Source organism: Balearica regulorum, chromosome 2 (genome assembly GCF_011004875.1).
Source record: "Balearica regulorum gibbericeps isolate bBalReg1 chromosome 2, bBalReg1.pri, whole genome shotgun sequence".
Taxonomy (NCBI): Eukaryota; Metazoa; Chordata; class Aves; order Gruiformes; family Gruidae; genus Balearica; species Balearica regulorum.
In genome coordinates, this window is record NC_046185.1 from 139,765,719 (window position 1) to 139,780,043 (window position 14,325).

General features: G+C 37.4%; 1 protein-coding gene across 4 annotated transcripts in view; it reads right to left on the reverse strand.

Annotated features, from left to right (window-relative positions):
- GLCCI1 (glucocorticoid induced 1) overlaps window positions 1-14,325 on the reverse strand; it is a 57,917-nt gene that overhangs the window by 12,116 nt on the left and 31,476 nt on the right. For 2 of the 4 annotated variants that reach the window (XM_075746118.1, XM_075746120.1), the window contains exons 4-5: window positions 8,512-8,625; window positions 5,286-5,438 (exon numbers count right to left, since the gene is read on the reverse strand). In XM_075746118.1, the coding sequence (XP_075602233.1) occupies window positions 5,286-5,438; window positions 8,512-8,625 (267 nt within the window). Of the gene's footprint in view, window positions 1-5,285; window positions 5,439-8,511; window positions 8,629-14,325 lie in introns of all 4 variants that reach the window. The other 2 variants (XM_075746117.1, XM_075746119.1) reach the window with 1 other exon arrangement.

A 14,325-nucleotide genomic window follows, 5' to 3' on the forward strand; every position in this document is an offset into this window, starting at 1 on the left:
TGGAACAGGTTGCCCAGAGAAGCTGTGGATGCCCCCTCCTTGGAAGCGTTCAAGGCCAGGTTGGATGGGGCTTTGGGCAGCATGGCCTAGTGGAGGGTGTCCCTTCCTGCAGCAGGGGTGTTGGAACTAGATGATCTTTAAGCTCCTTTCCAATCTTTGAAACCAACCTATGATTTTATGATTTGCTAGCAACGAGGATGTGAAACCTATAGGCCGAGTATTGCATTCTCCCCTTTACATCCACAGTCTATCCAGAAAACCACCACGTTATACAATAAAGCAGATATACAGCAGGAAGATTCTTTTCTTCTTATAAGCCTTCCAGTTCATACCATTTCACATTTCAATTAAGAGCGAAGAAACACACTATAAAGAGAACATTACAGTTGCTACATCAAATGCTGAAAAGTTTGGATACAGCTGTGTGGTCCGTTCCAACAGCTCAGTTCACATTGCATATGCGTTACAACATGACCACATGTTGCTATTCCCATCACCCCCCAACAGGCCATGACTCATTCAATGCACAAGATAGACCTGAAGCATTATATCATTCGTTACACAGACAGAATAGAGGTAGAAAACAAGACTGAAGCTGTAGAAAGAAAACAATCTCATAATTAATGTAACCAAAAAATAACTGCCATGCAGAACAGCATTTTTATTTCTATGTCTGCCACAAAAATTCTATGATATGCCAGGAAGTCACGTGAACCAGCCTCTCTCCTTTATGGTATCTTTTCTGGATGCCAAATCTATACAGGACTGATTTGCAAAAGTCTTCAACATTCACAGATGCAGAAGACTATGGGAGCTACACTTTAAACTCCTAAAATGGCATGCAATATCCTGAGTTACCTGAAGAATCACATTATAGAAGCCTGATGGATTTGTGTTTCTCTATCCATAAAGTGCAGATAATATAATCTTTCTTCTCACACAGGTGTGAGAAGAAGAGAACAAAATTTCAGACACTCTCCTATTATATCGAAGAACAAACTCAGGAAGAAATTCAGAATTTTCCTTTCAAAGCAAGGTTTAATAGTGCGCATTGGAACACATATCTGACAAGGAGAAAACAAAAACACCGAACAGCTGCACATTAAGTGCATATACTGTGCTCTATGTAACAGGTAAAGCAAGGATTCCAAGGAGGAGAAAAACCCAGTAAGTGATCACATAATTAAAGACTTCAGGATAACACAGATGTTCTTCCACACCTGGAAGAACAACATAGTCTTATGTAGTCAGGAAGTATATCCCAAATCACATATTTCAACCTTCACTGAATTAAAATTTGAGGTACAAAAAGTTATCTATATTTTTAGACATGCCTCTAATATACACACAAGTACAAAAAGCTAAATATTTATCACTTTCCAAGTAAAATAACTTTTAAGGCATAGAAAATGCCAGCAAATATTACAGATTACTGTGCTTCTGTATTTATCTTTCCCTTAACACTGAATCCAAGTTTTGACACGTGCAAAAAACTTCATGAAAATATCAACTAAAAGTATTCTAGTTTTTAAAAACTTTATGTATTAAACCTGATCAACATAGTATACTGAACACCCTATACACATACTTTCTGTTTTCAAGGCCAGGTTGGATGGGGCTTTGGGCAATGTGGTCTAATGGAGGGTGTCCCTGCCCATAGCAGGGGGGTTGGAACTAGATGATCTTTGAGGTCCCTTCCAACCCAAACCATTCTGTGAGTCTATAATATACCAATAGAGCCTTAAAAATAATCTGTTCTTCACAAGCCTTACATCTATTTGGGAGGCAACTTCTTGAGAGCAAAGCATTCAATGCTTTTGATTTAAAAACTGTTCTCTAGATTGGAACACAAAGGCAGACATAGGAAAGTGTTTCTTCCTTCTAGCATCAATGAAGTCATCAATGCATTACATAAGGTACAAGTGCAAAAAAAAAAATCATAATGTATTCTGGGAAGGAGCTCTTGGAAAAAAACCAGAAAGATATGAAAATTTAAGTAATGATCCTCTGCATCTGTGCAAATTAGAAAAAGTCCTTTAATTACAGGATTGAGTTTTCTGATAGGTACATAAAACCATCTTGCTATCTATTTCCAGAAGGATTAGAAATCAAACAAGAAACGCATTAACCATTTTACCTATATTGTGTGATAATCCATCAAAATTGCTTCATTTCCAATTACTTCTGTATACCTGATAGTTCCAGTAATATTTTTTTTCCTAACAGGAGAGCTATAAGCCTGTCTATGTGCTGCTACAGTGCACTTCTCGTTATTTTCACAATGTATTCTGTAAAAGGGAACCTCTTACCCCTCACGCTCCCTACAATAAGTCCATCATCTTATTGTACCAAAGTCTCCAACATTTGTGTTGTGGAGTTACAACAGGACAAATAACAAAAGCCTGTCACAACCTCACCAGAAAAAAATCATTCCCTCTTACGAGTTATGGTGGGAACAGAGACACACCATCACAATTTCCTGGAAAGCTAGTCAATAAGTTATAAACCAGGAAGGAAAATATCGAGGATCTTTGAATAAGTGCATTAGAAAATGAATTAAAGTTTATTAATAAATTTAAAGAGAAAGAGGCAATTAAGTAGTGACTCAAAAAAGCCAATTTTAACTTCATTTTATGAAAGAAAAAAGAACACCTTCAGTTAACTAAGCAAGATGAATGATCTGAAAAAATATACACATATATTGCTAAACTGAAAAGAATTAAATATTTGGAATATTTTCAGCACTTACAATGCAATTCCTCTAAACTTCATGGTTGGTTATTAAAAGGTAATGACATATTGACATTACTGTATCATCAACTATCTTTGTGAAACACAAAAACAACAAGACTAAAGTCTACAATAATTTTTTTTTACCTTTACCTTTTTCATGCTTTAACCTTAAGTTTATTTTTGTCCTATATATCATCTAGTCAGATTTCAATATATGTACTAAGAAACAGTCTGTTAAAAAAAAAATAAAATCACAAGTTCATACTGAAGAGATGAGAGACTCCTAGAAAAAAAAAATAATTCAAGAACAGTAGACTAAAATTTTAGAAGTTAACAGAACTAAAATGAATTTTCTCTCACTGGGGACAACCCGAACGCGGTTATCGAAATGAAATGAAAGAAATCACAAAGCTACTAATGTAGTACCTGAATTTGAAAAAAACCAAACTGATTAAAAATTAGGTAGTGAGCTGCACCTAAAATAAAGGTAATATTCCTTCTCAGTGTTTTTAGCAGGTTGTATGTTATTCCTCAAATCTTTCATGGCAAATGAATAGATTCACAATAGAGCACAGGGTTTTATGCAGCTGGATAGATCAATTCACATGAAAACTAAGGTTTGAACATGCACTGTTAAAACTGTGAAGTAAATGTGGAAACAAGTTAAGAGAAACCAGCTGACAGTCTAGATGCACACCAATCTTACAAGCGAGTCTACAGAATAATTTATCCTCCACACATCACCCAAAGCAATGAACTCCCTTTGATTGCTATTTTAAAATACTTTCTAAAAATATATAATGTTACAGCTAGAAAGAATGGCAGAAAATTGAAAGAAAAACAAATTGTTTCACCAGCAGTGAAACTAATGAAGTTAGGTTTCCTATGGTTTATCTTTTGTTCAGTAATTCCTAACCTTTAACCCAGCTGCTCCAACTCCCCCAGGCTAAAAAGAAGCCAAACTGTTGTATTACAAGGAAGTTCACCAGCAGTAAGATTGAGTAAATTACTCTTACTATGATCTTCCATAAGTAAGCTATGAGATCTAGTAAGCTCAAAGACAGTGCTAGGAGTCCCACTTCAGGTCCCAGTAGACTAGACTTCACAGAAGTTAACAGTTACATAGCAGGAAACGACCCTCTGCCCACAAAGATGGACCTGACTTCAAGGGCAATGTCTAATTTATGACTTACTTTTGTGTCTGAAGACTCTCCCCAGCTAGATGTTTGGAAGAAGGGTTCACTATTGCCTTGGTTTCGTAAACTGCTGAGCATCTCTGGCTCCAATCCAACAATGCACTTAAGTATGTGCTTCACTGTTTTACTGGATCAGAGCCAGTACATTCAGTAACTTAGCAGACTGAGTTCTGCATCCCAAGTAATAAGCTGTTAAAGCCCAAGGACAACATTTACAAAGATGATTTGTCTGATAAATAAAATGTCCTCTAACCATAGGAGATTACAACCCTAGCCACAGCAACATCAGTGGTGGCACTGTAATACGTACCTTTTAATACGCTCTTTGGAGAAGGTGCAACAAGGTTTATTGATTTGGGCTTTCTGTTTTGGTTTGTATGTTTGGTTTTTTCTTTATTCCCCTGTTACAACACACACCCCTTCTAAAGGGAAGAGACAGCCTTAGGAAAGCAAACTTAGCATAAAACATCTACTACTACACTATTTCATTCTTAAGACTGCTTTGTCTACACAACTGAGTCTCTGGAGAAGCTAAGACTATTCCAAAGCTTTTTCAGTTTACTGCTGAAATGAAGAACTACCAATATCAGGTTCTGGAATCTTAAACCTCTGATTAAAGTTTTATAGCTTGACTGATACACTGAATTGCTATTACATGACCATTCACAAGAAAAGAACTTGCATCTTATAAAAGATTAGAAAAAACAGTACTTTATCCCACAGCAGAAAATATTCCTTGGCTATTTAGGAAACAGTGGCTGTAAACCAAGTAATTTCACATTTTAAGTGTTATCTAAGCACTCCAGTGCTCCTCAATGACAATTCCAATGCTCCAGTTTTCCCACGTAAGCAAAGCTGCCCCATTTTGTCAGTATTTCCCATACCGAGATCTCCTGTGGCAGATCATAGTGGTTTCATGGAAGTTAAATGGTTCACATTCATTTATGCAAGAAAAGCATTAAAACCAAAAAGCAGATCATAGCACAGGAAGCTAAAGTCTTGCCTAAAAAAAAGAATGCAAAATGGAGCAAATAAAATTATCTCCTGGTCTCTAATTACTTACTGCTGTAGCCTGAAGTATATACGTTTTCAACCACTTGCATTTCACACAAAAACTTTCAAGTTCTCTACAGAAAGGGCATTCAAAATAAAGTATGTTTTGCCAGAAGCCCTTTAAAAAACCCAAACCAACAAACACCACCCTGAAACACTGAAACAAAATTTTCAAACTAACAGTTCTTTGAAGAGAATTATTTGTTGTTTTAGCCACGAGGAAGGTTTCTCACAAGGAAGGTTTCCCATATGTTTCTAGATTACGAAGAAAAAACAACCATAAACACGTTAATATAAGCTTACCTTGGATACTTCTTCTTTTCCACTGTTTTCCTTAATGAATACTTTTTCCAGTTCAGGGCTTATTCCTTCTACATTACACGGCACACGTGAAACAGTTGATTTTGGCACTGAAATGTTTGACAGTGGCATAGGAACTGATCTGGAAATAGAAGCCTAAAAGGTAGAGAGCAATGTGATTTGAAGTTGGAAAATGGAATAGAGACAGAAGTCTGAGACTAGTACTAAAAAAAATAAAAAAATGTTGTATATTAACTGTGCCATCTAGAAGACCATCTTTACTTGGCAAATTTAAATAAAAATAAATGCTTGCTTAAATCAAAAGTCACTAAAATTACCTCTACTTAACTCAAAAAAGTGTTCTAGAATAAAAGCATTCTACTACTACACTTATCAGTCAGTATGCAGGCACATGTACTTTCCAGATGTATAGACTACAGAATATGCAGTAGGGGGATGGGGACCATGCGGAGTGCTGATGGTGATGGTTTAACTGGGATCCAAAAGGCATTTCATAACATTCCTAAAGCTTAACCACTCAAATGAAATATTCACTTAATGTACTTTTATTCTCTTTTGGTTGGCTTTAGTGAATGAAAAATAAAGCATTAATTCTGAACCTTTAATTTCATTAGCTTATAGTTTTTCAGAACTTTATGTCAAAGGCCTTAAAAGAAATAATTTCAAGTTTAAGAACCAAGCACGTAAATAAATACAAGTATGGTTTTTCAGAAAAATCTGTTGGAGCAGAGCTCAGTTACCAACAGGAACCATTCACATGAGTGCACGTGCATCTTGCACAGTCAACCTCAAAAGCTTTACCTTGGCAGCAGATACATAGCATAGGTGCACCTACGCTGACAGCCATGAACAGTGTTCACTTCCCAATATATGCTTTCCTCTTGTTCACAGAATCACAGGATGCTTAAAACAAAATGTAAAAACCTTGCACAATGTGCGGCTCCAAAGGCGCATGTCACTTGTGTGGAGGCCTTCCCTGACTCTGACAGAACACACTGCCCGCAGGATGGCTTCCCACAATGGTGTCAGAACTGAAAACTTCACTGGCCTCGTCAGAGAACACCTTCTTGAGAAATCAAAACGTTGCACGAGCCATGACAAAGCAAGCTCCAGGTACTAAAGGACAGTCCTCCAAAGCACATGTCCTAGGCGGATTTCAGTCTGTGTCCAAGACTGATGTCACTGAGACTATAAATAGTGGCAGGGGTACCTGCAACAACTTACTCTGAGATGGAAAGCAAACCCTTTCTACGTAAAATGTAGTGGGATCCTTTGTTATAGAAGCATAAAAGTTTCAGCAGGAGTATTAATTCCCTATATGTCTTCATCACAAGATTAGGTTTTAACCAGAACGTTTTATCCAAACAGGAGGAGGAACACAAAGGATCAGCCATCACGGCTCAAGCTCTTCTGTCTCAAACACTAGCTATTTAAAAAGGCAGCCAGGAAACACAATGACAGAACCAGCATTTCAGGAGTTCAAATAGTGGCCTGTTAGTAACATGGGGTCCAAGTTAAGGATCCACTGTAGGTGAAATTTAATCAGTACTCAAATGTCTGCACTGTCAAATGAGACAGGATTAACTGCTTTCTACAAGTGGCTTACGGTTCACGAAGTCATTGACTGAACTTTGCCCAAGCTTTAGAACTTGTAATTGGGTTTCAATTTCGCTGGTAGTTTGTACTGGTTAGAGCAGACACTGCATGGGGCATCGTCCATTGCACTCTGCTGAGAATATGGTTCACGGTCAGGTAATTTGGCCGGGTGATTTGTCCAAAGCTATTCTTCGTATGTGTCAACATCTTTATAATAGGAGAAATATAGATGTACTCAGAGCACAGGCAAATCTTTATAGTTTTATGAAGCATGAAAATGACCTGAAAACAAAAATTGTCTTAGCCAGGTTAGTGTTAAAATGACCGGCTACATTTAAATTTGCCTAAATTCACATATCACTTTCAAAGACAGGTAAGTAATTAGACAACAGAAAACAGAAGCTGTCAGACTAGGAACCTGAGCTTGACCTCTCAGAGAGGAAGGTATCAAATCCTTAGACTGATGGCTGGAGAGAAGCCCTGTCATCACAATGTCCATTGGTACAGAACATGAGAATGGTCATCAACATAATCTGGACACAATATTTTGCATCCTGAAGACTATGTCTGATTGAGGTTTTACAGTAAGTCACAGTGTCTGGAACAAGAACAGGCTGGTGATGATAGTAATTTTTCCATTTAATATGATGGAAACTCTCAAAACATACTGTAGCAACTGTACTGTAACACAGCCACTGCAACCACAAACTCTCACGCTAGGAAGACACTATCCTGTATTGACAACGATTCTGGACTACCATAACAACCAAGAGGTATGTCCTAGACAAAATCATGAAGACAGACTTTTATCCTGTAGTGTAACAGATTCTCTAGTCACCAGTCCCCAGGGCTGGGGTACTGTGGCAAGAATCATCTTGATTTCAGCTGAGTTTAAATTCTAGGTGAATTATCACTCTCGTTTTACAAAGTAAACACCACCATGTTGTTTTCCTTGATGTCACATGGAAATTACCTCTCTGGTCAGAAATTGATCAAAAAGCAAGGTATCAGAAAGAATCTTAAAATGAGACAAGGAAATGAGATTTTCCCTCACATCTCTGGTAATACAGCATTGCCATCTTTTACTGATGAATACATGGTAAGGTGAATAACCAGTCTGTTCATAACACGCCAGTTAGTGTTTTGCTTGCTGCTCAAAGACTGATCAATTGTTGAGCTGCCGATCCAGACTGCTTACACTTGGTACTTTCTTTTTCTTTATTTTCTATTTTTCTTTTTTTCTAACCAGCTCAGATGAAATTGGGTTGTGAAACCGATAAGCAAATACCTTGCAGAGAAGCAGACACTTTTGAAAGCTTACCACAAAAATTAGTCTTGGAATCAAGTATGTATTCCTGGAAATGCAGTCTTATCTGGCCATGCTCAGAATTTTTACAGCATCTTAATATATTTTAGTTGCTGTCATGCTGCAAACCTCCTTTATTATATGATGACTATCAGATAAATTTCAGTGAAGATGCAATGGTATCAGGTTGTTAAGCAATTCAGTGTACCACACAAGCAAACAGAAGAAAGACGGGAAGAAACAGCAGGCTGTTCACCCAACCCTGATAAGGTAGGAGGCTGTTAATATACGCAACTATCTACTTACCTGAGTCTGACTGATTGCTATATGGTTGCCATGGAGAGGTGACTGACGTTCTTTCTCTTTACTGTGACGACTACTCTGCTTACTGCGCTGAAGCTGCTGCCTCAGTTTGGCAATCTGCTGGAAAGAAGTTCAGGTGAAGTGATAATGAGTTATTGAATGGATAACTGCTGAAATCTTTGCGTATAAAGTGAATCACAGACATTTTAAATCCTCTTTGGAGGATTTTGCAAGCATATGGGATTGCCTTCCCCTTGAAGCATGAGCATTAAAGCTTCTTCTTGCTTATGAGATACTTTCTCCAAAGTATCTGCCCTATTCGTCAACCTGAATATGACAGCAGGCTTAGTTTAATTACTAAACTTTCTCATTTACAAACAAGCACTGTAATAACTGATGCAAACAAAAGTAGTCAGAATGACAATTTGTTGCAATTTCTGGCCTATAACTGGTTTAAACTGGGGGCTATGAAGCCTACAGTTTAATTTGTTTGATCTTAAAGTGAACCAAAGTTTTCCAATGATAATTCATCATAAAAGCAGAGTCTTCACAAACAACTGGCAATCAATATGCATCACTCATCTTGGAGAACTTATTTAATACATTTAATAGCATTTCCCTGCAGGCTAAATTATCACATATTCCTTCAGGCAGACGGAATTATCTTTTCTGCTGTCTGCTGCAAAGATGTCTAATCAAAAGTTACGTATTTTAAAGGTCAAATGCAACTAAAGCCATTATCCATTTGACCTGCTCCTTCACAAGAAAACAAAGAATTTCATTTGGAGATTCCACCACTTATTTATTCCTCCTGGATAATTTCTACATGAAAGAGAGTATTTACCTCTATAAGTACTATCTCAGAAATTCAGACTATATGCAAATTCACACAACAGGTACAGACACTTCCTTAAGATTGGATATTTTTTTTCCTTTGGGCTCAAGTCCCACTCTTCCTCATGCTCAGCACACTAGCATATACGGCAAAGCACACACAGCCCCATTTCATTTTTCACTCAGCTAGACATACAATTTTTAAAAACCTGAAGGGCAAGTAAGAAGTGAACACACATGGAATTCATAATTCAAAGAACTTCATCAGCTGCAAAGTAACCTCTCTTTCTGAGTGACAGCTTACAAGTACACGCACTCTGTGGTTAACGCCAAGTAGTTAAATTTATCACTAGTGCTCTTGCAAAGCAACTCTGTGGTAGAGAATCACTTCACATCGCTCTTCACAGTGTCAGAGATGACAGTGCTTAGTGAAGAAGTCTGGATGGAGCTTTGCTCCAGGCTGTGGACTTTTCTTTGTGATGTTTCTGGTATCGCTCACAAAAGAAGGATCCACCTTTAAGGCTTCCTATCAAGTCTTGCCACAGCTCATTACACCCATACCCAGAGAACTGCTACTCAGAAATGGCTGAACACTTTGATCTTTCAACAACAGACAAACAGTTCCAACTTCCAAAAGGGTCTGTGTGTAGAATACATCAAGACAGAGAGAGCCCTAATACAACTGAGTTTCTAACACAGACAAGCTAGATTTAGAGAACTGGGAGACTAATCTCTTGATGCAAGGTGCAACTCAGGCGCCATGTTGGAAGAAACTTTGAAGGAGTCTGAAGAGATACTTCATCTCTACAAAAAAAAATGTCCAGAACTTCCCCATTCTCCCTGTAAGAGTACTGGGAATTAGGAAACTTAGCTCCATAGAGAGATAAAAAAGCAAGCAACCTGTCTGGTAAGGATATATACATCTACAAAGACTTATGTCTTACATCAGAATGTTGGAGAATGGGGAGAACAGGGAAATAATCTTCATCTTCCCCTTCAAAAACAGAAGGGAAAAACAATGCCCAGATGAGAAGACAGCTGTGGACTGAGATGGCTGGCTACAACAATAATCAGAAAGCAGGGAGAGTGCTGTATATAAATCTTTCATTTCTGCTGCCTCTCCTTGATGCTGTGCACTTCCTCCTAGTTAAAAAAGTTAAATACCCTTTTTTTTAATTTTATTTAAATGAAACCTGGCTTTCTGAGCTTTCCTCAGGAGCATGCCATATATATAAAAAAAAAATCTATACAATTCCACCTCAGATCTGGCTGACTGATTTCTGTCACAAACAGCTTGCAGATCTTGGAGAACATCATAGACTCTCACTGTAAAATTTGCACAGTAAAAGCATTAAATGGGAGAGTGTTGATAGGCTGGTATGCCTCTAGGCTGAACAAAACCTTGAAGCTCTGATATCCTGAAAGGACTTGTGGACCCCTGGAATCTGAGGTTCTCTCCGCCACCTCAAGAGTATGTATATTTTGGCAGTCAGTAGGTTCTTGACAGTAACAGAAAGAAAAGGCTTCTTGGGTCACTAGGGAGAAAAATGAAAACTTGTTGAAGAATCTGTGTATCTGGAGTTGATATCATCACTTAAGCCAAACATACAATGCAGTGAAGAAACAGATATGCCTTCTCAGATCATCTGTCCTTAGCCCTGAATTTGAAGGAACCTAGCTTTCCATGATGTGGTAGTTACCATCAGACACAAAGTGAGAAAGTAAGGATGGACATATAAAAAGGAACCTACCATTTCTTCTTCTTCACACTCCAGACACAGGAGACAGAGGCTTGCCAGCACAGACAACCTGCCTTCAGCAGCCACACTAAACAGGCAGTGGCACTGAGTACATAGCCTTGCACATATGTGCACTTAGAGCCATCAAATGTGACAGTGTTTTTAGTATACTAACTCAAATGCTCTTCCTGTCTACCTAGCTTGAGGATGGGCAGAAAGTTATCATTATACAATACAGGTATTCTCTTAGAGGATACAACTGAAAATTTAAAAAAAAAAAAAAAAAAAAGGAAAAGAAATCAAGGAATTCCTCAAGGAACAAATGCAATTTGAATCCTACTTTCAATGTTCAGATACATTTAAAATTATTTTGCTACTTCACAAGGTGCAAACATATACAGTAGTAAATTCTATTTTTTAGTTCACATTTGGCAAGTAGTCTCCTGTGACTGCATGGGTGGGAAGCAAAAAGCACACATGTGTGCACATTTCAAAAAAATTAAGCAAGTTTTCAGCCTTTCTTCTTCCAGTGACTGTTCCCTGCAATATTGTTGATGTATCAGACTCCTTTATTGACATACTTTACAGTTCTTTATTAAAAAAAAAACACCCAAGAAAAAACCCCAAGAAAACACAAAGATCAGTGCATCATAACAGTAAAAAAACCTACATCAAATCATTGAGGACACAAACTTGCAAACTTACTGGCATGCAGCCAATTATAAGACAACCAAAGATTATTAAATAAACAAGAAGTTAGGAAAAAGCCCTACAAATATATTTTTTGCTTGCTGAATATTCTTACGGCTAGAAGCATACTTGAAATAACTATGAATCTTGTCTATACCACTTGTAATATGTACAGAGTCTAAAATAACTACTGGCACGAACCTGAGAAATAAGCAAATTAGGTCAGTTCTTTACAACACTGGAATAATCTCAGTATCCTGATAATTTTTCATTTGAAGAGACCTAGGTGCAGACTACTAATATGAAGGAACATGTCACGTCTTACCATTCCCGTCCAAATGCTCCTTAATATTTACCAGCTAATCGGGTGTATTTCTACAAATCAGGCTACAAAATATAGTAACTTCCTATTGCTGAACAAGCCACAGACTCCATATTAATGAGAGCAAGCTCTAACTCACTCATGAACCATTTGTTAATAAACAAGTTAACCAGTAGGTCAAAGAGCAAAACAACCATTAGAAATTCACCCTAAACCTTTGAATACAATCTTTCAGTTGGTATATGAAAGCACATAAAAAGTGGAAGCTCTCATATTCGATTCTCTTTTATTCCAAAGTCCTTTTCAAGTATTCTGTCAGAGCAAAAGGGACCTTCCAATGGGGAGTTGCTGATGCCAGTGTAACAGCTACAGCATACAGAGGTGCTTAAGGGAAGTGAAAAATCAGCTGTCTGAAATACATCTTTAAAAAAAAACAAACTATACAAACTGAAAACTATTTGTTTTAAATCCCAGGTTTTACCCTGAACTGGAATTTATCCAGAAGTGGTAAGCTATAAATGCAATTGTCCCTATTCAATAGAATTTCATACTAACTATTCAGGTTGAAAGGGAAAAAATACCAGTGGTTCAAACCACTACTTGCTTTGTGTCCAGTACAAAGACCTGATAGCAATCTTTATCTCCCAGTCAAGACATGTATCTATTAAAATAATGTTAAAGCAGTCTGACATTATCTTACACCAAGTTATATTCAAGACTTTGTGGGAAAAAAAAACCCAAACAACAAAAACCAGTAGATCCCCTCAGAATTAAAAAAAGTAAATTTTGTTAGGAGGAGATAAAAAGGGTAGACTCTAAGTTCATATTGAAAGCTGGGGATTTGTAATTTTTTTTAATAGACCCACTACAAGAAAGCAAGCATTGACTGTTTCACTGCTAGACAGATTCAATCCAGACACCCACCCATTTCAATTCAAAGGCAAAATAATTTTCAACTACCCAAAGTTAAGGTTTTTTAATGTGGTAATAAAGAATTCGTTTGCTTGCTTTGGATCCTCAGTCTATACACTCATTTTTAGGTTTTTTAAATGTAAATCTTTTAAAAAGAGCTCACAGTTGTGTTAAATAATTGCATTTAATTGTAATAGCTCTCAAACTAACCAAGAGAAAAAAATTTAAACTTAAAAAGCATATTCAATCTTCTTTTATCAAAACCAATTCAAACTATGCATACAAGTATTTGGTTAGTTTACAGTATCAACATAATAAAAAAAACACATGCTAGAAATTATTCCATTAATTGTTGGAACAAGAAAACATGAATCCAAACTGCTAAGACAAGCCAAGGAAACTGTAAACAGCTATCTACTTGTTTACTGTCAAATGCTATGGGAAACAATTCAAAATACTGAGCAGAACTACTGTTACCTACGTTACTCATAAAAAATAGAGGTGCCCTGGAGAGGTAGGTGCCCCAGAGAGGTGATACTTTTATTTCCATTACTTAAGCTCTTGCTTTCAGCTGCCTATAGCTTTGTCAAATTTTCTCTGAAGTCTACCTATGCAACATTCAGCTCTCCTATCCCCTTCTCATCACAGATTTCAGTACAAGTAATGGAGTTGTTTAAAGAATGGGATTAAAATGAAAGGGGAGTGGAAATCGTTTTACCATTTTATGTGCTAAACCACATTATTGTAGCTTTTTACCTGGAAAGCTCTGTTGTCCAATGCTTTGGAAGAAAAAGCCAAACATTTATCTGGAGATCCTTTATGCTGGGAATGTGCCCCTCTAATCCCTTGGGAAAACCTTTACATTTGGCAAAGCTTTAGCAAAAATATCAGTTTGCGTGTGTTCAGGAAAGATGTTTGGAACTGGCAGCTACATTTGCTAGTAATTCAGTCTCTACTGGGCTTTAACAGCTTGAACAGAACTGCCCCAGAGAATTTCTCCTTCCAGAAACTGCCGATTACTGTGGCACAAAGAAATGGAGTGCAGAGATACTGTTGGTATTAAACAAACTCTTAACACCTACCGCACAGGCATTAAGTAGCTGGACAGAGAAGTTGGAACCAGGACTTACAGGTGAGGGACAGGAAAAAGAAAGGGATAAAATGGAAGCCAAATGATGGAGAGACAGAACAGACAAGGAGCTGGAAGGTAACTGAGCAAGAACTCAAGTAAGGGAAGACAGAGGAGAACTGGCTGGATAATGCATGCAGGATGACACTAGGACTATGAACTCAGAGAACTAGAAAAGGCAAGAAAACTGG